Source organism: Chiloscyllium plagiosum, unplaced genomic scaffold (assembly GCF_037043375.1).
Source record: "Chiloscyllium plagiosum isolate Xiang-an unplaced genomic scaffold, Cpla_swu_hap1 HiC_scaffold_30, whole genome shotgun sequence".
NCBI classification, from domain to species: Eukaryota; Metazoa; Chordata; class Chondrichthyes; order Orectolobiformes; family Hemiscylliidae; genus Chiloscyllium; species Chiloscyllium plagiosum.
The window spans coordinates 6,404,713-6,429,237 of NW_028270168.1; the positions used below are offsets into that span (position 1 = coordinate 6,404,713).

The 24,525-nt window shown below is 41.5% G+C and overlaps 1 protein-coding gene across 1 annotated transcript in view; it reads right to left on the reverse strand.

The window, feature by feature from the left end:
- Positions 1-12,472: 12,472 nt before the first annotated feature.
- Positions 12,473-24,525, reverse strand: part of LOC122563482 (forkhead box protein O3-like) — a 207,635-nt gene continuing 195,582 nt past the window's right edge. Inside the window, exon 2 of the mRNA XM_043717252.2 lies at positions 12,473-20,627. Within this exon, the coding sequence (XP_043573187.2) occupies positions 19,212-20,627 (1,416 nt within the window). The 3' untranslated portion in view covers positions 12,473-19,211. The remainder of the gene's footprint in view (positions 20,628-24,525) is intronic.

Sequence of the window (24,525 nt, forward strand, 5' to 3'; positions counted from 1 at the left end):
GAGAGGGGTTTGTGCAGGACCAAAATGCAGAGATACATGGAGACGGAGCCCAGAGAGAAGGAAAGAAAGTTAGGCAAAGGGATGGATGATAGTATGTGAAGGGAGAAAGAGAAGCTGATAATGGGGACCATAAGTAGATCACGGAGTTATAGAGGAGGAGAAACTGAGGACTGCAGATGCTGGAGATCAGAGTCAAAAAGTGTGGTGCTGGAAAAGCACAGCTGGTCAGGCAGCTTCCGAGGAGCAGGAGAGTCGATGTTTCGGGCATAAGTCTTTTTTCAGGATTCCTGATGAAGTGCTTATGCCTGAAACATCAGTCCTCCTGCTCCTCGGATGCTGCCTGACCAGCTGTGCTTTTCTAGCGCCACACCTTTTGAAATAGAGTCATAGAGCACGGAAACCGATCCTTCAGCCCACCTTGTCCATGTCAACCAGATTTCCCAAACTAAACTAGTCCCATTTTCCTGCATTTGGCCCATATGCCTCTAAACCTTACCTATTCATGTGCCTGTCCAAATGTCTTTTAAATATTCTAACTGTACCTGTGTCCACCACTTCTTCTAGCAGTTCATTCTACACATGAATCACACTTTGTGTGAAAAGGTTGTCCCTCAGATCCCTTTGAAATCTCTCTCCTTTCACTTTTAAAACATGGCCTGTAGTTTTGAAATCCCTTTTGCTATTCACCTTAACTATGGCCTTAATTATCATATTATGCATTGGCTGTACTGAAAGTTGCCCATGTCATGACAGGGCCTGGGGTGTGAGGGCGTGTAAAGGACATTATCGAACGTGTTATAGTGTCCTAGAGACTGCAGGGTCACGGAGCGGAAAATGAGATACAGTTTGGATTACAGGACATTTGGCCCAACAATAACCCACTCAGACCCATTTCCCTCTGACTAATACACTTAATAAGGACAATTTAGCATGGCCAATTCACCTGGCCTGCATGTCTTTGGACTGGGGGAGGAAACCCACACAGACACAGGGAGAATGCGCAGATTCTACACAGACAGTCACCCAAGGCAGGAATCAAACCTGGGTCCATAGCGCTGTGAGGCAGCAGTGCTAACCATTGAACCACCATGCCCTCCTAGCCCCCGAGCTGCTCTAGTTCTTCCAGTTTGCACTGAATCTTGCAGGAGCACTGCAGCAGGTCCTAGTTGTACATCCTCCTGGTATCCGCCCAGTCAACTCCCCTCTGGGTTGTATACGCTTCAATGCAATCACCTCTCATTCTTCCAAACTGCAATGGGACTCCACCCAAACTGTTCAATCTTTCCTCATAAGATATGTCCTACAAACCTTCACAAACCTTGCATATGTCCTTCATCACAGGGGTAAGCTGAGTGATTGGGCAAGCCATCGAGCTGATTAAAAATACAAGGCCCTATCTCATTGCTCCCTTATCATGAATGCGGACAGATTTGCTCACGTCCAATGGTATCCTCTTCTCCAGGGTTGCCTACACTGACCAGATGTATCTCTGGAAAGTTGATCACGTGACATTGGGTCACATGATATTTGAAAACATGACATTTGTAGCGATTGGAATGAGGACCAGGTGGAATTTGTTGGTTATGAGATCCCTAATTGGGGTTCTTAATCGGGGCCAATCAGAGAGTCTTGGCTGACAGATTGAAAAACAGGAGATTCAGAGAGTCTCCTCACTCTCTAAGGACGGACTCTGAACTGGCTGGTCAGAGTCAGTGTGCTGTCTACATCTAAATAAAGGGTGACTGGGTGATGGGATACCAGCCTGTTTGCAGTTTTTCAACATTTGTTCATGTGACATTAGCCTGTGAATCTCATTGAAGAGTTTGAATTTCCTGAGTGCCATAAAAGTATTTATTTAAAAAGGAATTCACAAAGATGGTTAAAGGACAGCTAAATTGGGTCAAAGCTGATTGTGAAAATTGCCAATCTGTTCTCATTATAAATGTCTTTTATACAGCTCTGCGTCTTCCTGGACACTTTGCCATGTTGCACTCTTGTATTATGCTGATCCCATGGGTTACTCTGAATTTACTCTGTGCCTTGTTAGTTGAGTGCAGCTGCCACTTCTGGAGGCTAAGGCAATGCAGTGCAGGTGTTTGATCATGGCTGCAGAATCCGCATAAAAGCACATCATACATTGCTGGCACTGCCATTGCTCTTGGAAAGTCATTGTATGGCTGCAGACATTCTCTGACAGAAGAAAAATGTCTTGTGAGATGCGTCATTTTGTTTATTAGGTGTCTGCTTTCTCCTGCATTCTTTGTTACTGTTCCTCCTTCATTCTAACGGCATAACGAGATGACTATAAGGAATGCCAACCCTGCTACTTTAAAGCCCTCACTCCAGGTGAAACTACAGAGGAGAGGATAACTTTCCAATGATTGTAGATTCTTAGAAACAGGTTTTTAAAACAAAACAGGGCTGCGTGCTGGCAGAATGCCAAAAGCAAAGTGTAGCAGAGGGCCATGCCAATAAACCCCTCCTGAAATACCCCATAGGAACTCTTTACTTTTGCCTAATCCCGCAGCTGCTCAGAAATCCCTGATTCTAATCTAGTTCTGGTGCAAATGCAGAAAATGCGTGGTTTTAATTCTGTGCAGGAAAGCTGAAGGCTTCGGGAAGTCGTCACTGAATCAAATAGTTCAAGGCATGAATGATATATGGTTAGACTAGAGAAGATTAGGGGATATTCTCTTCCTGACAGGAAGAGGCTTCCCAGAGATGTTCAAAATTATGATTGATTTAGATTAAAGTTACCGAAGAGAAAATGTTTGCAAGACCAAAAATGAGAACAAAGATGTAAGGGGATTGGCAAAGGAGAAAGTGGGGCTTTTAAGCAATGCGTGTTGACATTTCCTCTAGGATGAATCCTGAATTAGGGGGAACTGTATTAAAATTAAGGACATGGAAGTGGAGAATTTTTATTCTCTTAGGGATCTGTGCAACTTTGCAATTCTTTGCTTCAGAAGACTCCGAAGGTGGGTTCATTCAATATTTTTAAGAGAGAGGTAAATAGATGGTTGTTAGGCAAGGGAATCAAACATTGTTGGAGTTATAGGAGTTTGGAACACAAACAGATCAACAAGCTCTTAATGAATTTCAGATAAAAGGCAAGGCCCTGAATGGTCTACTTTGTACATTAGTTAAGTGATGAGCGTATGAGTGGTTAGAATGGTCTCCCCTGTGCTGTTCTGTTCACTAATTCATATGCAGCATCACTGATCCTTATTGCCATATTATGATGGGCCCATTTGGAATTCTGCAAGACAAATTGCCAAATTGCTTTAAGAAGCTTGATGGTCAAGTTGTACTGGCACTGGAGGGGGTGCATTGGAGGTTCGCTGGGTTGATTCTGGAGTTGAAAGGGTTGGCTTATGAGGAGAGATTGAGTAGACTGGTACCATACTCTTTGGAATTTAGAAGACTGTGGGGAGATCTTATACAAACATAAAATTATGAAGGGAATAGATAAGATATAAGCAGGGAAGTTGTTGGCACTGACAGGTGAAATTAGAACGGGGGTGGCGGGGGGGGGAGCACATAGCCACACAAGATAGGGAAGCAGGTTTAGGACTGAGTTCAGGAGGAATGTTTTCTCACAAAGGATTGTGAATCTGTGGAATTCCCTGCCCAGTGAAGCAGTTGAGGCTACCTTGTTCAATGTTTTTAAGGCCACGATAGAATTTTAATTGTAAAGGAATTAAGGGTTATGGTAAGCAAGCGGGTAAATGGAGCTGAGTCGATGAAAAGATCAGCTATGATCTTATTGAATGGCAGAGCAGCTCGATGGGCTGGATGGTTTACTCTTGCTCCTGTTTCTTATGTTCTTGTTGTAAGTTTGAAGCAAAAAAACAATTGAAAGAGTTCCACATGCTTCTGAAAAGAAACAAAATGATGCCTCTACCTTGTGCAGTAAAAATAACACACACACAAATTCAGGGCTTCTCTATCTGTCATACTATGAACATTTTTGTCTCATAATATGAACATTAGCATGACTTTGTTTCCAATGTTTTTTTATGGGGGAATGTATTCAATAAGCAGAATGTTGGTGGTATTATAGCTGCTGTGAGATTCTGCACACTTCCTGGCAAGTCCAATAAAGATTCCTCATGAGCCACATCATCATATTAGAGTGTCTCTTCAATGCACTGTCTGCATGGAATAGACTGAATGGGAAATGAGACTAGGCCACACTCATTGATGTAAAGAACATGTGACAACTGAACTCACAAATGCCAATCTTTTTATTCAGTGGATATGGATGTTGCTGGCTAGACTAGCATTCCTTCTGCATCCCCAAAGGGCAGGTAAGACTCGCCTACTTTGCTGTAGATCTGGATTCACATGCGGGCCAGCAGATTTCCTCCCTAAAGGGAGTTAGAGACCACATTGTTTTTGTGATAATGCTTACCATGAGATTAACATTTTAGTCAAGCCTTTTTTCCCTTGGATGAATTCAAGTTTCACTATTTGCCGTACAGGAGTTTGACCCCATGTTCTCAGGTCATCAGCCTAGTATTCGGGATTACTAGCCCAGAGACATTATCTCTACACCAACCCCTCCTGACGGACTGGCTCAGAGGTACCTAACAGGACTGAAAGAAGTGCACAAACAGACTCACACAAGGCCTAAGATATGTTTCAACTTGTACTGTTTTGGAAGATTATTTCTTTTCATTTAACACCTATACGAATAGTACAATATAACATTTGTATCCTGGTCTATTTATAGGCTGGTCTTGCAATCCATTGTCTTTAAGTAATCTATTCTGATCTGCATTTAAGACTGAAATGAAAGTAAGTAAAGTCCTTTAGATGTTCGAAGTCTGAAATAAAAGCACAAAATTTTTGGCAGCACATGTGAATAGAGAAACAGAATTAGCATTGTGCGCCCAATATAAACTCCTCTTCAGTTCTTTTTCTATTCCAAAGCAGAGTCATATTGGACTCAAATTGTCAATTCTGTTTCTCTCTCCACAGATGCTGCTGGACCTGCTGAGATTCTCCATCAATGTCTGTTTGTATTTCTGCTGTGAAGACTATTGGCTTCTCTCGTGTTTCAGCATGAATTGATACCAATTAGACTCTGCTTTGGTTCCAAGGCTGCCTTATGTTACTGCTAAACATCACTTTTCCTTGGTCTGCATCACACCAAGAATTTAAGCCTGGAAGGAGTATAATTGAGAGCAGACAGTAGCATTGAAGAAAGTTGCCTGTGTGGAGATAGTTTTGTAAAATAGTTTTGTAAAATAGAAAATAATTAATTGGACTACCTCTGATTTTTATGTGTTTTACCAAACTGGGAAATGTATCAAGTAGTTTGCCAATTCAATATTGTGCGTTTTATGCTTTCTCGCAAAGTCAAAGTTACCCACTTTATATTTCTACTGTTCAATATTCATAATTTATTTGAGCTGAGAAGGAATGAAGTTGTACTGTTTTGCAGAAAAGAGACCATTCGACTCATTGCAACAACAGTGGCTTTTGATGAGACCAATCAACATTTGTCACTCAAAACCATCCAGTGTTTGGATGAGGGTCTAGATTGTAGCCAAACTGTCTGCACAGAGCCACATCACAATAGGTGCTTATGTCATACATGCAACAATTCTACAGGGCCCAGGCAGTGTAGCAAACAGGACACACAATAAAGACAAACTTGAAGGAACATTGTGTATCCACTTAGAACAGTTCCTCAATTCTTCCCTTCAAACTGTTTTAGACTTTGTTTTCTTTTTCTAATACTTACCACATCCCCTTCTAAACTGATTGTAGCTGACACTGTTCAGTTATTCTATGTGCCGACAACATTTGTGTAAAAAGAAAACAAAACCTGTCCCTTCACTCTTTTGGTCGTCATCATACATTTATCTCATTTGGTGATTGATTCCCTGACTGATAGAAATTGTCTTTTCTTATTTAGCCAATCAGAAGCCTTCACAATTTTGAGCAAATACTGGGTTCCCCAAGATTCCAGCTGCCTGTGAGTGTGCTCAGACAACAGCAGCCTAGGGTGGTGTGTCAGTGCTCTGTGAGGCTGGAATTTGTAAAGGATGAGGGTTAAGGAGGCAGCACCCAGCATGCCACCTATTAACTTGCTCTTCAGGCAATAGAAGAGTTTGCTAACAGGCTGGAGAGGGACAGAATTAAATTTTCATAGTTAATGAAGGGAAGAGAGAAAGACCTGAGACACATCTGTACACTGCTGTTAGGAGAGTAGTGGGAAGCCATTATTGATAAAAATTGTTCATTGAAAATATTGTAAAGAAGAGGATACTCAAACTGAGGTGCTGATAGAATTACATACCCTGTACAGCATAGAAAAGGCCATTTGGCCCAGCCAGTTCATGCTGGTATTTGTGTTCCATTTGAGCTGCCTCCCATCTTTCCTTGTCTGGATCTTCCATTCTATACCAAATCCTTGTTATTCACATGGAATAGGGGCATGAATCTTCCAAAGACAGACAGGAAAGCTCAGTTGCGCTGTAACGTACGTAATGAAAAGGACCACCCTGTCCTTGGAACATGTCAATTAGGGGGAAAAAAAGTTGGGTCTGAATCCAGCTTCCTGAGTACACTGGTCTGCTGGTAGGGAATCTGCACATAATGAGGAGTGAGTGTTACCCTCTGTTCCCTTCTCCGTCACATACTAGTCTCATTTCCTCTTAAATGCATCTATACTGCTACTTCAACTACTCCCTGTGGGAGTGACTTCCATCTCCAGCTAAATACATTTCTTCTGAATATCCCTACTGGATCAATGAATGGCTTCTAGTGATGCCCTTGTTATGAATACTAAATAAATTTCAGGGCTTCTGAATTTCCTTGAGATCAGAGGGACTTCAGTAACTCTGCATAAGAAACAGTCCGTGAAAATCACACCAAGAACATTTCTGGGCACACAACGGTTAAGAACATGCCGGTTTAGTATCTAATGTCAGTGCTTGTAGTGTTCAGCTTGAGCAGGTGAGGAGTGAGTGTTTGGACCTTTGCTCGGATCATGAGGCTGTTGTTCCTTCACTTTCCAGCCTACTCTATACCTTCAGGCAGCAGCAAGCCCCAGTACTGCTGCACTTTGCTGTTCTCAAATGCTGATCTGATTCCCTCATACTATCAACCCCTAATTAAGTAGCTGTCACAAAGCTGGCCCTTGTTTTCCAAAAGCTGCGCCTTTACTCAAGGGTACTGTGCCTTGGGGTACTCAAGGGGTCATAAAACAGTCCCGGCTCTGAATTGGCAGGGTTGGTACAGAGCTGTAAAGGGTTTTGGGAGGCCTTTTTGTTTATATGCAAACAGATGGGACTTTAGGCCAAAGCTTTCATGTTTTGCAAGTAACCTGCATAATGAAAAGGGAGTGGTCTGTCCTAGAAGCTGAATTCTTGTTGTTAGTCAGTTCAGTGGAGCAGTGGGCTGTGTGGAAACAGGCTGCTGGACTCTCTCTCCTTCTGCCCTTCTAACTTCGATCTGTAAGCCTTTGTTTAATTTTTGCTCTGTGTTTAAAGGGTTTGTTTATTGGGAATTTTGCATGTATTTTTTGGAACAGTATCATTAAGCCTAGTTTGAATAGACTGAGTTCTGTGGGTATTCTATATTCTGTTCTTTGTATTTCATTCTGTAATTTTGTGAACACATTTTTGTCTGTTTCAAAACCTGGTAGTCAACTTTGCTAACTTACTCTGGGTAATTTTCACTGTAGACTTCCTGAAACAAATAGCTAAGTTATGGTCTGGGCTGCCTGTTTAAGAATGTTTTGAATGATCTGGCCTAGTCCATAACATAGTGAATGCACCTCTGGCCAATTGAAGTCCTATTCACTGGAAGTCACATCACATGACAGACACTGGCATGGAGTTGGAGTCAGGATCCAGATCTTGACCCGGTATTAAGTTCCTGACTCCATACTACAACTTTGGGCCTAGATCTCATTTCAATCATACTGCTTTGGAATACTCAGCTTGAAAATAAAAATTAGCATATAATTTCACTTTATAGCACTGAGGTCTTGACCCTCACACGCAACAAGTATTCAGTTGGCGCAAAAATCCAGTGTTGATGAGTACACTCAGAGACGAGGATAATTCCCTTCACTTGAAGAATATTTACTCACATGTTGAAAAATGAGGTCTGTTATGGTAATATACCGATCAGAATTTCTCATAACAACAACACAGAGGGTGTGTATTAGCATTGGGTGCAGCTGCTGATTGGTTTTACACCCTGTTACTTTCTCTTGCTATCTCACAATCAGCTGGGAGACCAAGAGGGTGTGGGACTTAGATCTCTCCCTGACTGGGGTTAATTCTGTTCAGAGATCATACCACAGCAGGGAGGCTGAGTGATATTACATTTCAATCACTATAATAGGAGCACCCAATGACTTGGCTGAAAATGGATGGGAGCTGTTGTGATGGAATTTAAGCTGGGCAGCCTTGAGAATTGAGCTGATAACGTTCAGTTCCAGAATGCTCTAATACCTGATCTTCTCACTTACTCACTGACAATGTAGTACTTTGTTAGGATAACTGGGAAGTTTTGCTTCCATTTTTAACTGCTATTTTCAGTATTCATGCTGTGATCTAAAGCTATACAGACTGACTCAAACACTAAAACTACACGGAAGGTAGTCAAGTGATAATAAACTAACAGGCTCCACTGGCAGGTTGTCGAAATAGTATTTTTATTTATTAAATCTGTAATTAATATATTAAAAATGTGATATTTTTACTTCCCAGTCTTTTACTGACTTGATAACTTCTTTTTCTCAATTATTCTCTTTCTCCTGTCACGTTAGAAATTGACTTTAGTGTGTTCTTTATTCAGAAGGGGACTCTGATTATTCTGGTTCCTCTCTCTGCCACTTGAGTTTTGTCCTGGGCAGTGTTCCCATTTAAAGGGAGATATTTGCTGCCAACCAATTTTCTGTATTCACCATTAACCAATCTGACAATTGTAGACAAACGGTAGACTTGGAATTTTCGTCAGTTGGACAACTTGACAAGATGCAACACACTGATTTGGTTTATCTCTGGGCTGTTCTTTACTGTTACATATCCAGACACTTTACTATGGAATGCTGAAGAGGGGTCACTGGACTCAAACCGTTAACTCTGTTTCTCTCTCCATAGATGCTGCCAGACCTGCTGAGTTTCTCCTGCAATTTCTGTTTTCATTTTGGATTTCCAGCATCCATAGTTCTTTCTTTTATTTCTTTATTATTGATGCGGATAGTCAGAGATTGGATAAAATTCAACTGGCTTTTAAACTGAGATGTATTTTATGTCAGAAGGGTCACCGGACCCAAAATGTTGACTCGGACTTTTCTTCGCAGATGCTGCCAGACCCGCTGGAAGTTTCCAGCAAATTCTGTTTTTGTTTCTGATTTACACCACCTGTAGTTCTTTTGGTTCTTATTATGTATTTTATGTGTCTTGTTAAAGATATGAATATGTTGTAGTTCTTCATTTTTGTTGGAATGTCAAAATATAGGTCTTTTAGCTGTCCAAGAGCTGTTGTAAAAACTAAATAACCTTGGCTCTTATCCATTTGTTCACTATCATTTAAGGAAATATATTATGTCATTGGAGGCAGTTCAGAGAAGGTTCACTAAGATGATCCCTGGTATGAAGGGATTGTCTTATGAGTAAAGATTAAGCAGGTTGGGATTCTACTCACTGGCGTTTAGAAGAATAAGAGTTGATCTCATTGAAACATATCGGATCTTAATGGGCTTGACATGGTAAAGGCTGAGAGAATATTTCCGCTCATGGGAGAGTCTAGGACTAGATGGCATATTCTTCTAAACCACCTGATGAAGGAGCAGCGCTCTGAAAGCTAGTGCTTCCAATTAAACCTGTTGGACTATAACCTGGTGTTGTGTGATTTTTAACCATATTCTTCTAAAGGGACACAAACTCAAGACTGAGATGAGGAGGCCTTACTTCACTCAGAGGGTTGTGAGTCTTTGGGCAGAAAGCTGTAGGGGCAGAGTCCTAATGTGTAGACAAAGCTGAGATAGATTGATCCTTGATCAGGAGGGGAGTCAAATGTTGAGGGAAACCCCAGAAAACTGGATGTGATGAATGTTGGATCAGCCATAATCCTATTAAATGGTGGAGTGGGCTCAAGGAGCCAAATGGCCTCCTCCTGTTTATATTTCTTATGGTCTTATAGTCATGGTGGCTCTGTGCACTGTCTGGAATCCTCCAAAACTGGTCCCAACTCTAATAAGAGTTAGAATAGCAGATGGTTCTGACTGACTTACCTGAATGGTTAGCTTGGAAAAATAAGAGGCATTAATACATTGTCCAACTCCCATGCAACTATAATACTGATCCATTCATTCACACTGACTCCTCTTGAATACCCTGCCCCCCTGTAGACACCTGACCCCATCTTCACCCCAACCACCCGCCCCTCTAGATCCAACACTGCCACCAACCCAAGTCCAGGATACCACCACCCCCCCCCCCCCCCCACCCCCACCAAAAGGACCCCAACACCATCCACAAGATCTGCAACTCCCCCTTGGTACAATTCCTCACCTGACTTCCTCATCTCAAACACCTTCCTGAAGTCCTTACACAGATCAAACAACAGCCTCCATCCAATCCTTGGACTATCCCAAATCCACAACCTTTCCCCACTCCTGGACATCCTCACTCCCTCAGACATAACACACTCCCCTCCCCACATCCCCTGCACTTCCCACTGGCCCAAATGCAACCTTCCCCTTCACCCCATCACCAAACCAAATTGTCCCTGACCTTTCCTGACCATTTGGTACTGCACCCCTCACCTATTTTATACACTGACCCTTTCCCCAAAGCTCTCCAAGCAGCTGCTGGATATTTAAATCGCAGAGGATGGGACTTTGCTGCTGACAAAGAGGCCAAGGTTTCAGCACTGCTCCTCTCTGTTGCTCATGACGACAATTCCTGGAATAGTCTTCGTAGCTTTGGTAGGGAAGGCTCCTTGCCCACATGTCCACCCTCAAAAAATCTCCACCAAGGCTCAGTGGTCAGGTTATTGTCTGATCCTGGGGAAAATGAGGGATTCTGACCTAGAATGGAAAATTTGGACCATTATATGTTGTCAGAGAGTCATACATCACAGCATAGAAACTGGCCCATTGGCCCACCATGTCTATGTCAAGCAGTGTGACGATAGTATGGCCAAGAAGTGTATTTTGTCCTTTACTTTATGAAGAAAGGTTGGCATAGAGGGACAAGAGCAGTCTGCTCAAAGCCATTAAAATAAACAGCTTTTGAGGTCTTGGGACATTTTTAAAGTTGGACACTTTTAAAGAAGCAGCATGAATGGCTGGAATCAAGCTCCCCCAGAACCAGATGTTTTAGTTTTAGCTTACAGCAGTTCCTGGGGTCCTGAAGCTGGATTTGGAAGCTGATATTACTCTCCCTTACAGCTAAAAGCTGGTGTTCTCTTCCTGCTGCTGGAATTGCATGTGAGCCCATTAATTTTGCTGAATTTGCCTTTGCCAAGGCCGTGTTTATGGGATGTTTTAAATTGGAACAGTTAATTAGCAGTATCCACCTTATCAATCCCCTTTCCCATTTTCTATCCATCAATCAGATCCCTCCTCATTCTTTTGAACTCCAGTGTTCAAAACTTCCCTGTTATTACATTCTACACCCCGGCTAATGAAGGCAAGCATTCTACAAGTCTTCTTTCCAACCCTGTCTCACTGTGCTGACACCTTCAGGGATCAATGGACCAGCACACCATGGTCTCTTTGTTCCTCAGTACTCCCTAGGGACTTACCATTCATCGTGTATGTCCTTCGCTTCTTAGACTTCCCAAAATGCATCATCTCAAACTTATCAGGGTTAAGTTACATCTGCTGTTGCACTGTTTGTCCCTAGGTCAGCTACACAATTCCTGTTTCCAATTGTCATGGCCTAGATTGTGGTCAAACCAGCAGGGGGAGGCAAGACTCAGAGGCCAAACAGTTCCTCAAAAGAAACAAACAGTTGAATAATGACTCAAGAACTCTACACTGTTATCTGGGGAACTGCCCACCTGTCAACCTATTAGACGGCAGCTTAGTGCAAGCAAAGAATGGGCAGATAGGGTCAAGAGCTATTAAAAAAAGAGCACTGTTCCATGTGTATGCAGTTGTGTCCTTCTGCTGCTGAGTACAGTGTGGCAGCAAAAGGTTTGCTCCTACTATCGATAATTGGAGCGTATTTTGTGAATCAGGAATCAATATATAAGGCGTTGAGTGAATGATTTATTGTGCAGTTTTAGGAAAAGTAAGTCAAATTTACTGTGCCATTGAATAGATTTCCAACTATAATAGGAGTTGAGAGAGGCAAAGTTTAAAATACACTCGGAATCCATCAGACGGTCATATTCTCAGAACTGAGAGGACGCTTTTATTGTTTAGAAGGCATTAGGAAATTTGTGTCATGAACGAACAACACAAAGTACATTCTACCCACTGGTTCAAATATATTATTTAAAACAATTTATTAATGAAAATACACTGTACAATACACTATACACATTTCCTCACATTGCAATTTTCACAAACCTTTACAGCACAGTTTAAAGTTTTACATTCATTAAGGTATGGATATCTTATTCAAATGACTGTAGCGCACCAGATCTGACCTGATAAAGAGATTACAAAATGTCTTATGAATTTATAGACAGATACAGCTGCAAGGGGATCTACTTTCTGATGAACTCAAGTTCATGCTGGTTTCTCAATATTTGAATTAAAGGAGCAGTACAACACAAAGGGTATTTTCATGTTTGTTACATATGGTCACTGATGGCATAGAACTGTAATTCCTTGAGCAGACTGGGCCTGTTCCAACCCCTAAATGGACTTCTCAAAATTTGACCGTTTTCGAAAAGTAGTCTTCATGAAATGCTGTTAAAGTTTGATTTCACCGCATTGGCTGCTTTGTTTTTATGTTTTCCCAGCATGCATGCAACTTAAGGCCTTACACAAGTCTGGGGCTATGGAGGTACTGAGTAAGCTGCTTCCCACTTCAGTGATTATAAGAACACTGGCTATAGATGACCACTGCACACAAATGTAGCACCCCCGTATGGATTTGGGGACAATATCCTCCATTCACAATGAGTGTAAAAGCTGGTGGGGTATCATACCATTTCCAGCCCGCTTGAGTAATTACATTACATAGTCACTGATGGAATTGTGAAGCCATTGCAAACCAATAATGTCTTGCTAGGATTCAAAAGTCTGCATGGTGGAGTTTTAGAAGGGCATTCGGAGACACTATTAAGACCTGACTCTAGCTGATTGGATACGCACATGTTCTGCTGTCTAAACATTGGCCATGTTAAAACACCTGAGCATTGCATTCTTTCAAAGCCAGCAGCCACAGGAAAGAAGACAATGTTGATGAATACAGCTGTTTGCATAGCTAATAGTGGGGTGCACTCCTACCTCAAGGAAAGAGGGTTTGAAAAGTAGCACAAAACTGATCAGCATGTTTTAGACGAGCAAGACATCAACGTTGGACCATTACAACACAGTGATACTTCATTTTGTTTTTGAACAGTTCAGTGAAGGGAGAGAAACATATTCAGTGACCAAAGTCTACACGGGATTCCTGACAGTTCAAATGTGTTCTCTTGACTACCTGAGCCACATAGGCCTGAAAGGCACCATTTTATGACTCATTGACATCAGCTGGGGTGATAGCAGGAGTTCACTTGCTGTGAGTAAGGTTTGGATGGGATCGCTACTCTTGCTCACTCTCCGAATGGAAAGCATGCTATAACATTGGTTTTGGTTTCATTCAGTTAACAAGCCAGATGTATCACAGATACACAATGTAAGGTAGCTGGGGAGAGAGGAATCTGGAAGATACTTATCATCCACTTAGTCTTACCTCCAATGAGGAGGCAGTACCAATAGAAGGTGGGGTTGGAAGAATATCCATAACAGAAGATGAAAGAGCTTAGCATTCTCATAATCTGAGTAACACTCACCTTTCCTTCATGTAATGCTGTTTGATTTGATTGTATAATTATGAGTCTTGAAAATAAATCACTACCTTTAAAATTGGTAATTTTTCTTTAAGTATTTTTGTCAATTCTTATAGAAACTGTAGTCCTGGTCAAATCCAATTAATTTTTTTTTTAAAAAACCTCTAGGGCTTTAATTTAATTGTTTAATCATTTTGCCATGGTTAGTTGAACAGTCTGTCCACTTGATTGAACTGTGAATCAAAGCTGAAAATGTGTTGCTGGAAAAGCGCAGCAGGTCAGGCAGCATCCAGGGAACAGGAGAATCGACGTTTCGGGCATAAGCCCTTCTTCAGGAATGAGGAAAGTGTGTCCAGCAGGCTAAGATAAAAGGTAGGGAGGAGGGACTTGGGGGAGGGGCGTCGGAAATGCGATAGGTATCGCATTTCTGGCACATTTTCAGCTCTGATCTCCAGCATCTGCAGACCTCACTTTTTCCCTGAACTGTGAATCAGTAAGGATCTTACTGGACAATTTTCACAATAGCTCTAGATTTATTGGTAACTTGTCAATGATCTTGAATGCCACTGTGAAATCAGGAGATTGTTTTAAAGTAACCGAAAAGTATACTGAAACATTCTATTGGCAAATAAAATAATTCATCGTCATTTCATGGCAATAACAAACTTCAGTTTGATATGCCCAGTATCCATCTTAATGCACATGATCGCCCTGTATTAACCCTATGCACTAAATCGCCAGAATTCATCACCACTTTCTGATGAAAATTGAAAGAATGTATGGAACTTTCAAATGATTGGATGTTTAATGACATGGAGGTACCAGTGTTAAAGCTATTTTGGGCATTTTTCTGTCATTTTTAAGCAGGTTTATTTCATAAGAATCTGACTGATAACGAACAAGAAGCAATGTAGTAACATGCTGAGGGAACATCTGCGTTTGTAAACTGCTGCAGCAACCGTGACGGCTTAGTCATGATCAACAGAATAGAGATCCTATCCAGCAATCCAGATTATGAATGTTCTAAACCCTGAACAATCTGACAGCAGTCTGCTAATGGTTAAGGAGCACAAAAACATGTTGGTGATCATCAGATTGGATTGAGTAATGTGGTAAATCACCTTTAATGTTTCACTGATATGGAAATGTCAATCTTCAGTAGAGAAAAAAAACAGCAATTCTGGATCATCCCTGTGCTGACTGTTGTGGGATGTATGCATCATTATCTGACCAGATGGTATAGATATGAAATTTTTAAAGTTTTTCATTTAAATAGCACTGTATTACATAGAGTCATAGGGTCAGAGAGATATACAGCTCAGAAACAGACCCATCGGTCAAACCCATCCATGCTGACCAGATATCCCGATCCAATCTAGTCTCACCTGCCAGCACCCAGCCCATATCCCTCCAAACCCTTCCTATTCATGTACACATCCAGATGTCTTTTAAATGCTGTAATTGTACCAGCCTCCATCACTTCATCTGGCAGCTCATTCCACACACGCACCACCCTCGGTGTGAAAAAGTTGTCCCTTAGGACCCTTGTATACCTTTCCCCTCTCACCCTAAACCTATGTCCTCTAGTTCTGGACTCACCTACTCCAGGGAAAAGACTTTGTCTTCCTAAGTAATTAATGACCAATGAAGTAAAGTCATTACTATAGATGCAAAAATATAGTACAAAGCAAAATCCCAGACTCAGTAGATGGATCAGTTTATGGTGGTATTGATTTAAGAATTCCATGCTATTCTTCAAATGCTACCATGGGACCTTTGACATTCTCCTGGGTGACCAGGGAAAAGCAGATGGTGTCTCTACTCAATGCCTTATTCGAAAAACAGCCCTCTCTCACTAACAGCACTGACAATATTGTCGGTTTGTACCTTGTGCATCAGTCAAAGCAATCCCTATTTTTGACACCAATTTTCTTCTTACATTTCCTTAGATGCTACAGGGGAAAATTTGAAACCATCCTGCTTGGTGGGGATAGGTGAAATTATGGACAGAATAACTGGACAGACATTTGCCATCCTTGGTCCTGCTGACTCTAAACTGAACTCTTTGATTAAGGCAACTGAGGCATCCACTAGATTCCGGCAGAAAACTCATTAATATGGACTGATTAGGGGCTGCAATGTCCAGGTGACAACAGTGGTATTTTAATAACTTTCTTGAGACAGGCATTGTAAGGTGAATTGGTTCCAGTTGCCTTGCAATGGTGTAAGAAGGCGACCACTGGACCCTGAGATTCTGAACTGCCCAGCTGCCTCTATGTGGCCATGTGATGACATGTGATGGCATTTACTTGAAGCTGAGGGCTCGCGGGTACAATTCCCTCTGCTGCTTCCCCACCTGGGAATCAGGATCCCATCTTACGCTTGAAATCGTAGATAATTTGAATCAACCTATCTAGATTTGCTATGATACATCTCTGGAGCAAGTGGGTCTTGAGCTCGAATCTCCTGACTCAGGGATAGGGACACTACCACTGTGCCACAAGAACCCTAGATTTTGACAGTGTACTATGAGAAGGTTAAGCAGATGGACACTTAAGTGAATTCAAAGTGAATTTTTTGGTCTACTATTGTAACAGAGGTTTTGTCTGATAAAATAGATAAACCAATTTCAAATCCATTCAGCTTTCACTCAATAATTATTTCACAGCATAATGTCAAGGCTCCCCTTGGACCGTGTGTCAAAATGTATTTTTTGTGCACATCTTGATAGGTTCTTTGCTCATAAAGACGTAAGTGTTCATTTATTTTGACATGGGCAGGATTTAGGAATGGGCAGAGAACACCACTCCACATTGCACTGACCAAGTTACCTACCCTTTATTTTTCCCTATGAGACATAAGAAAGTCCTAAGTGTTCTATGCTGATCAGTATTTTACTGTGTACAATAGTCCTGACCTGCTTCAACGAAAACCTTTGTCGTTGCTCCTGCTTGCAGTGACCTTCAAGTAAGGAAAAGTGAAGACGTTATTTTTAATCTTACAACATTAATTCCACTAAACCTGGGAGAAATAAATATTTATCTGTTTGCACCTTATGTGTTTGAGAGTATTCTGACGTGGTGGGATATCACCTCTGTCTGAAATGCACATTTGCAAAGTCTCCCAAATTCTCCCGGAGTTGAAGACTGATCTCCAGGACAAACTACGGAGGACAATCAGAGGGGTGTTACATTTTTAGAGAAAGGTTGAGCGCTTTGTCCGTATTCCTAGAATGGTCATTCGTTGTTTAGAAAAACATGGGAAGTGGCGGAGAGGAAAGTCATTGGACTGGCAGTCTGTCTTCAGGCAAACATGACATGGCACGCATCCCACCAGGTCTGACTGCACCTCTCCCCCAGCCCCACCACACTCACAATGGAGAGTGAGTGCCTTCTGAATCAACAAGGGAGTCTGAGCATTTTGACCCGAATCTGTTTTTAAACATTCTGATCTAAAATATTTCATTAGCTAAAAAATTACATAACTGCCATTACACCTGGATTTTGTCCAGTCACTGACAGAATTTCAAAGAAAAACAGAAAAGAAACTTGCTGTCTGGGGCTTCCTTTATCGTACAATATTATTTTATATTTGAAAAATAAAGAGAAATTATATTCTTAATCACATCGACATTCAAAGTATACATAGTGAAATTACAGTACAGTACCTGTATGTACATTTAAGAATGGACTTTTTAATTATCCATATACTTTACATAAAAAGAAGTTAATATACATATGTAACTTATATAACTATCACTTATGGCACTTTCCAGAGAAAGTTTCAGATATTCAGAGAATTGACTCCAGGTAAATGATGGTTAAAAAAAAGTATCTCCTGATTTCACCATTCTCTGTGGCAAAACACACTTGCCAGAGTCAAAATCCCAAGAGAAATTCTCACAAAGTAATGCCCCAATCACTATATAAATTAAAATTTCAGGCCATGGTATTAGCTCAGAACACCTACAAGACCAACTAGTTATTTCCCTCAATCTAAAATAAATACATTTTTGACCAAAATAGCATACAATAATGATAAATGCCAAAGCAGTAACAATATAACACTCAGTCTATAAAAGAAATAAAGAAATGACATTGTTATGTAGTATTTGAGGGCAGTTGAACAGTAGATGTGGGCTACAGAATCAGAAGAACAGTTTTGATCAAAGTCTTTCAGAAGACAGGAGTCTCACATTCTGAAAACACAGCCATTTATCAGTCCAGAGCTTAAGGAGAAAACATCTCAGTAAAAATTCTTTCATTTAAAATATTTCACCTACTCTTCATCTTGTCCTCAGAAATACAAGTGTGTATTAAAATGCCGTCAGTTGTTATAAACAAGCTCATTAAAAAAAAGCTTTGGTGACTTTAATGCAAACCCAAGACTGAGCAAGAAACTATTCTGGCCCCGGACCAAATTAACATCTGGCTTCAAGGGAGATTGCTATGAATATATGAGTGAGAATAAATAAAATTGAATTTTATCATTATTGAAGGTGTATTCAGCCTGCCATAATCCTGTACCATAACTTTCAGGTGCTCCCTGCAATCTCTGTCCAAAGTCAGTTAATTATCATATTCTTGTGTTAGTTATCCAAGAGAACTGGAACAGTCAGTAGGATACCAGCCTACATTAGTGGACGTTCAGTCACTGCTAAGAATGAGTTCCTCCCTGTGCATTCTACAGTGGAGGCACCAACCTTTTATAAACAATGGATTTAGTTTCAGGTGCACAGAAATAAGAACACCTTCCCTTTATCAGACAACTAAGGCTCACTTAAAGATATCAAGGATTATATTCTGGGAGACAATGCTCAATTCACAATTAGGAAAAAAGCAACCTGTTTAAAATTATTTCACTGAACAGAGAAATTAGATTAAGGCTTTAATTTCAGAACCATTTTGTTGAGTTCCTTTTACCTTGTATTGCACACTGGTTAAATGAGAAAATTGTGCCAAGACATCATTTCATGCAGGATTTGCAGCCTAATTTCCAAAAGTAAAACTGATGTCACTTTAGTTGGCATAACAGCTATTTTAATAAAGGATATGTTATTGCCTTGCTTGATTGTACTTCTAAGTGTGTTACAGGTAAAGGAAACAAAGCAATGTTTTCAGTTTTCAAGTATGTGCTTCCTAAGAAGCCATGTATTAATTTGGTCTGGTCTTTGAGCCTTTATGGAACCAATTTTCATCCATGATAGTGAACATTGTAATCCTACTTCACCCTGGCACCCAACTCTGATTTGTGGTCTGCGGAACAGTGGGTAAGGTAGCCATATTGATGCCAACATTCTGAGTTGGCATAGCACAGTCAAAATTGAAATCAAGCTCCTCATTATCCATGAACTCATTAAGAATGATAGACTCCACATCACACTCCAGACTCCCATGAAACATGTCAAGGTCAAGGTCAGTGGGGAACTTATCTTGACTCATGGCGGAAATGTTAATCCCTCCGGGACAGGAGGTCAGCCTGGAGTCCGATGCTTCCATGTGCATCCCGTGGCTGGCAAGTGAGTGAAGCTGGTTTTGGAGATGGTGCGTGACAGAGTTCATGTTACCAGCATCCGAGTGCATGTGCATAAGGCCAATGGGATTGGATAAGGCACCGTTATTGACAGCAGAATTTTGCTGCACTGGCGATGGGTGATGAAATGGATTGCTGTTCAGTAATCTGGGGGACTGGGCATTGAAAGGTGATAATGCTGGGTCAGAACACAGCACCATGTGTCTCTGGTTTTGTGACGTTATGACTGTATTGGCCTGTGGCATCAGGGGGTCTGACTGAGTCATCAAGACCTCTTTGTGTCGTAGTGACTCTGGGGTCAAAAGATCCTGCAACATGCGATTCCCATAGTGGTTGATTGTTGAAAAAGTGACTTGCTTGTTTTCCTGAATAGTCTGCATGGGAGAGTGGCGTAACATAGTCATGGGGGGTGGGCTATACATGGTGACACTGTATGTACTTGTCTGACTTCCCCGGGTCGAACATTTAGATCCAAATGAGAAGCTCGAGCTTCGCTGCCTCAGGCACCCTGAGGGAATCTGCTGTGATGGGCTCATGTTGTAATTATCCTGCAGCTCCTCCAGCAGGTTCTCTGTTATCCCTTCATTCAAGTTAATTGTTCCAGCCATATCAGCCAAGCGAGGAAGTTCCACAGGGCGCCTTGCGCTTACAGATGGGGACAAGGTGTTCGAGGGACTGGGATAGAGTAATGGAGAAGACGGAGTCCTGTCATCATCTTCAAGCTCATCCAGTTCTGAATTAGCCATGATTGGGGAGAGCCGACCACTCAGGGTGCTTGCAGCTGAGTTGGCCCGTGACCTGAAGTCAGTCCACGCGTCAAATTCATCACTGGCGTGAGAGTTGGGGCTGCCCGACCACTTGGTGTGTTGTGATGAAGGACTACCCTCATTCCGCTCCTGCGTTGCCTGCAGGGTGGCTTTGTTCTTGTTTGCCCCTCTCTTGCTCTTCAGGTACTTGCTGTTGCTGTCCATGGAAACTGCGCGTCTCCGGGGAGATTTCCCAGATTTCCCTCCATCAGGATTTAACATCCACCAGGAGCTCTTGCCTGTGCCTTCATTCTGCACTCGAATAAATCTGCTGTGGAGCGAGAGGTTGTGACGTATCGAGTTCTGGAAAGATAAAAGAACAAACTAAAATGAGAGAAATGTCCAACAAGACACAGATGGCATAACAACCACTTACTGCAATTCTTTAAAGATGCAATATATAGTGTAGACTTACAGTGTTCATGCAACCAATACAAGAAATTTAAAATAAATAGAATGAATGTCATCTAGTTGTTAAGTTCTGAAGAATGGTCACTGGATTGAAACATTAGCTCTGTTTCTCTCTCCAAGGATGCTGTCAGACCTGCTGAGATTCTCCAGCAGTTTCTGTCCATATGACATGTTAGATTAGTTGATTGTTCCATATTACTGCTCTACCATTATTTCCCTACGTGTGAGAATTTATATAATATAGATACATGTACACAGATGGATATATCCAGTGTTTGTGGAGAGGGCTGTTGTGGTGCAGTGGTAGGGTCCCTACCTCTAGGCCAGAAAGTCCAGGTTCAAATCCCTGGACATGTTGATTAAAAAAAATTGCAGTGGTTATGGAATTGAACCTTAGTAAGAAAAGAAAGACCTGCGTTTACATCACTTGCCCCAAGACCATGGAATGTTCTGAAATGGTGCACAGCTAATTCTTTGAAGAGCAGTCACTTTTGTATTGTGGGAAACCCAGCGGCGAATTTGTGCACAGCAAGATGGCATATGCAGACATCTGTGAACAACCAGACAATCTGTCTCTCTGATGTTAATGAAGCAATTAAAAATTACTGAGATGCTCCTGTAATCTCCTACATCCCCCTACTTAAGATAGTACCAAAGGAAGGTTTATAAGCCCCTGAGAATGTAGGTAGGGAATGGAATGTAATTCCTCAACTGAAACTGAACCCTCAGCATTGTGCTGCTCTGGAGCATCAGTCTAGAGTTTTGTCTGGAGTGCGTCAGAAATCCTTCACATCCTGCCTCATGGGGGCCCTTGTCACCAACAGAGCCACAGACTGAATGGCAGGAGGCATCGCCAAAGAAAATTGGAAAGAACTCTTCGACACTTATTCACAAAACCTGCTGGAATTTCCATCTATTCAATGGAAGGGATCTCAGGCAGATTTTGTAAGGACTGTGCTATACCCATCACAAAATATCCCTTCCTGCACCTTGGGCAAGGTAACAGGCATTATTAGAGTACATGTATTTCCAACAGCACACTAGTGTTGATTTAGGATAATAGGTATCGTGAGGTTTAGGTGACATTCAAGACCATGTTTTATGATGCTGAGTGAGACCTGTCATTGATTTGCAGTCTAGTTTGTAGAGAGGACTGTTTGCTGTCAAAGGTTAATTATCTCCATGCTGATAGCTTGCTCTCCTTTATGTTTCATTGACTTGATGTTGCTGTTAAAAAAATTCCTTATTCTTGCCTCTCCTGTGCCACACTGTATATCACAGCTTCTCCTTTCTGATGTTGTCAGTATACAGTACACAAACGAGGATACTGCTACAAACATTTTTTTAAAAAGAGCAAAAACAGAAGTTCTTCAGAATCATTTTGAATTATCAGATTTACAAAAGTTCCTTTATCTGAACCCTTTCTCCCACCGATCTCCAGCACCTTCCCTGGATTCAGCAACCTACTTTTTATAAGGTTGGGGGAGGAGGGTTTGAGCAGAAATCTGATATTTTCAGTTAAAAACACAAGTACCTCTAGAGTCTTGGTGCAGAGCAGAGTTTGTTCCGTCAGCAGACAGAGGCAGGCAGAGTGACCAGCTACAGGCTGCAATGTCAGGGGTGAAACACAGTTCAGAGACTTAATGTTGTTAATGCAGGTTTATCCACTTAAAGGCAGATTCTGCTCTGGTTTTATCAGGATTCCTTGGCTGCTCTCCAGCATGTTGTGGAGCTGGATCACATGATCCACATCACCTGCCACAGCTACTTCTGGGGTTTCCCACTAGAAACGATACCAGGAATTCAATATCTTTATCCAAACACTGCTCTGAAATGAGTTTTGAATGGTTTGAATTTGGTCAATCATAACTTTTGCATGCAGGGAACACTGTTCTACTGTATAGCTCTGTAGGTTTGGAAGGGCATTTTGACTGATGACACTATCTTTCTCTGACGTCGTCTGCATTAGTTATTACAAAATAAATTGGTGGTTAGCGGATAGCTGACATTGTCACAATGTCGGTCAGATCTAAAATAAATGTTATTACCACAGAGCTGAATATTGTCACTGTGGTGAATGATGATGCATCAAGATGATTGCTATTTTCCTGAGCCTGATATTCTCCTGGTGCATGATAGGTCAGAGAAGGTGCATCTAGTATATAAATACTATCACAGTCATGATGGCCAAATGGTCTAATTATTTCTGAGCTGAATTCCTGATCCTGAACAAAAATACTTTGAACATTTATAAATAAAGTATGTCTCCATTCCATGACTCGATTTTAACATAAAGTTTATTTGTAGTATTTCAGTTTCAATCTTAATCTCCTGTGTCCTCCCAAACTAGACCTCACTTTCTGCAACATTTTTACAAGATATGTGCAAAGTGAATCCTGCTTGTTATTTTCCACTTCGCAGTCTGTGAGAATTCTTTAATGTGATTGGTTCCTTAACTTGATTGATGCCATCACAGTTGCAGAGATCCTGAGATACTAGCACCAGAACGAAACTAATTAAAATTGGGAAAGGTGAAAACCATACCACAAGTGCTTACTAGGTCTAAATGGGCAACTTAATTCACAGCCTGAAGGGATCACCTTCATTTCATCTCTCACCGCTAAATCAGGCTGATTATAATTCTGACACCAAGGCAAAGCACTGCCAGAAAAATAAAATAAAAACAGAATCTGCAAAAGAAATTCAGTAGGTCTGGCAGCATCTGCAGAGATGGAAACAGAGTTAATGTTTCAAGTCGAGAGGAGAATTAAATTGGACTTGAAATGCTGTCTTTAGTTTCTATCTCTACAGATGCTGCCAGACTTGGTGAGATTTTCCAGCACTTTCTGATTATAAATCTGTACTGTTAAATCGTCACTGTCAGGAAAACTGTAAGATAATTATTAATTTAAATTTCTGTCTCTAGCTGTTAAAATTCTGGCTTTAGTGTGTGAATTTTAATACCTTCAGCTTGAAGTGCGTTAAAGATATGCACCAAAGCCTAGTAAACCATTGAAGCCCAGGTGTAGACTGTTAGCAGTAAGACAATATTACAGGAAGGCTTTGTTAGAATAGTTTCATTATTTCCTGTTTATTATTTTTGCACTTGTTTCTGCTGTGGTGTACTTATTTCAAAAAATGGGACCTTGTTTGAATTTTCATTCAAAAGATAACTGTTACGATAATGCACTTAAAAACAAAGAGAGCTCTGGGTATCTGATGACTATACTGGAAGGGCCATGAGCTTGGTTCTTATTTTGTCTTAAGATCTGGTCAGATGCCCTCAAGGTGAATTTTTCTTTTATCTCTTTGCCAGACTTCCAGATGAAGACATTTGTAGGGTAAATCTGCGTGACCAAGCTTGTTACATTGAAGAACTTCTTCTGTCAGTCAATCATTAAACATACATCTGTACAGAGGAACCTCGATTATCTGAACGAGATGGGCAGACACGATTTCGTTCGAATAATTGATTATTCGGTTAATCGATTAAATGCCTTTCCTCTGAGGCTCGGAGTTTCTTAGTCCACTTCCCATTCAGTAGACAAAGCAGCCCCTGGCACGTCCAACACTGCTCCCCTCCCCCCGACAGCCGTCCAACACCGCCCTACCCTCCCACCCCCACCACCGTCCAACACCGCCCCACCCTCACCCCCACCACATTCCAACACCGCTCCCCTCCCCCCCAACCACCGACGAATGTTGCCGCCCACCCAGCCTCCGTCCAACATTGCCCCCCTCCCCCCCAGCCACCGTCCAACACCGCCTCACCCTCCCACCCCCACCATCG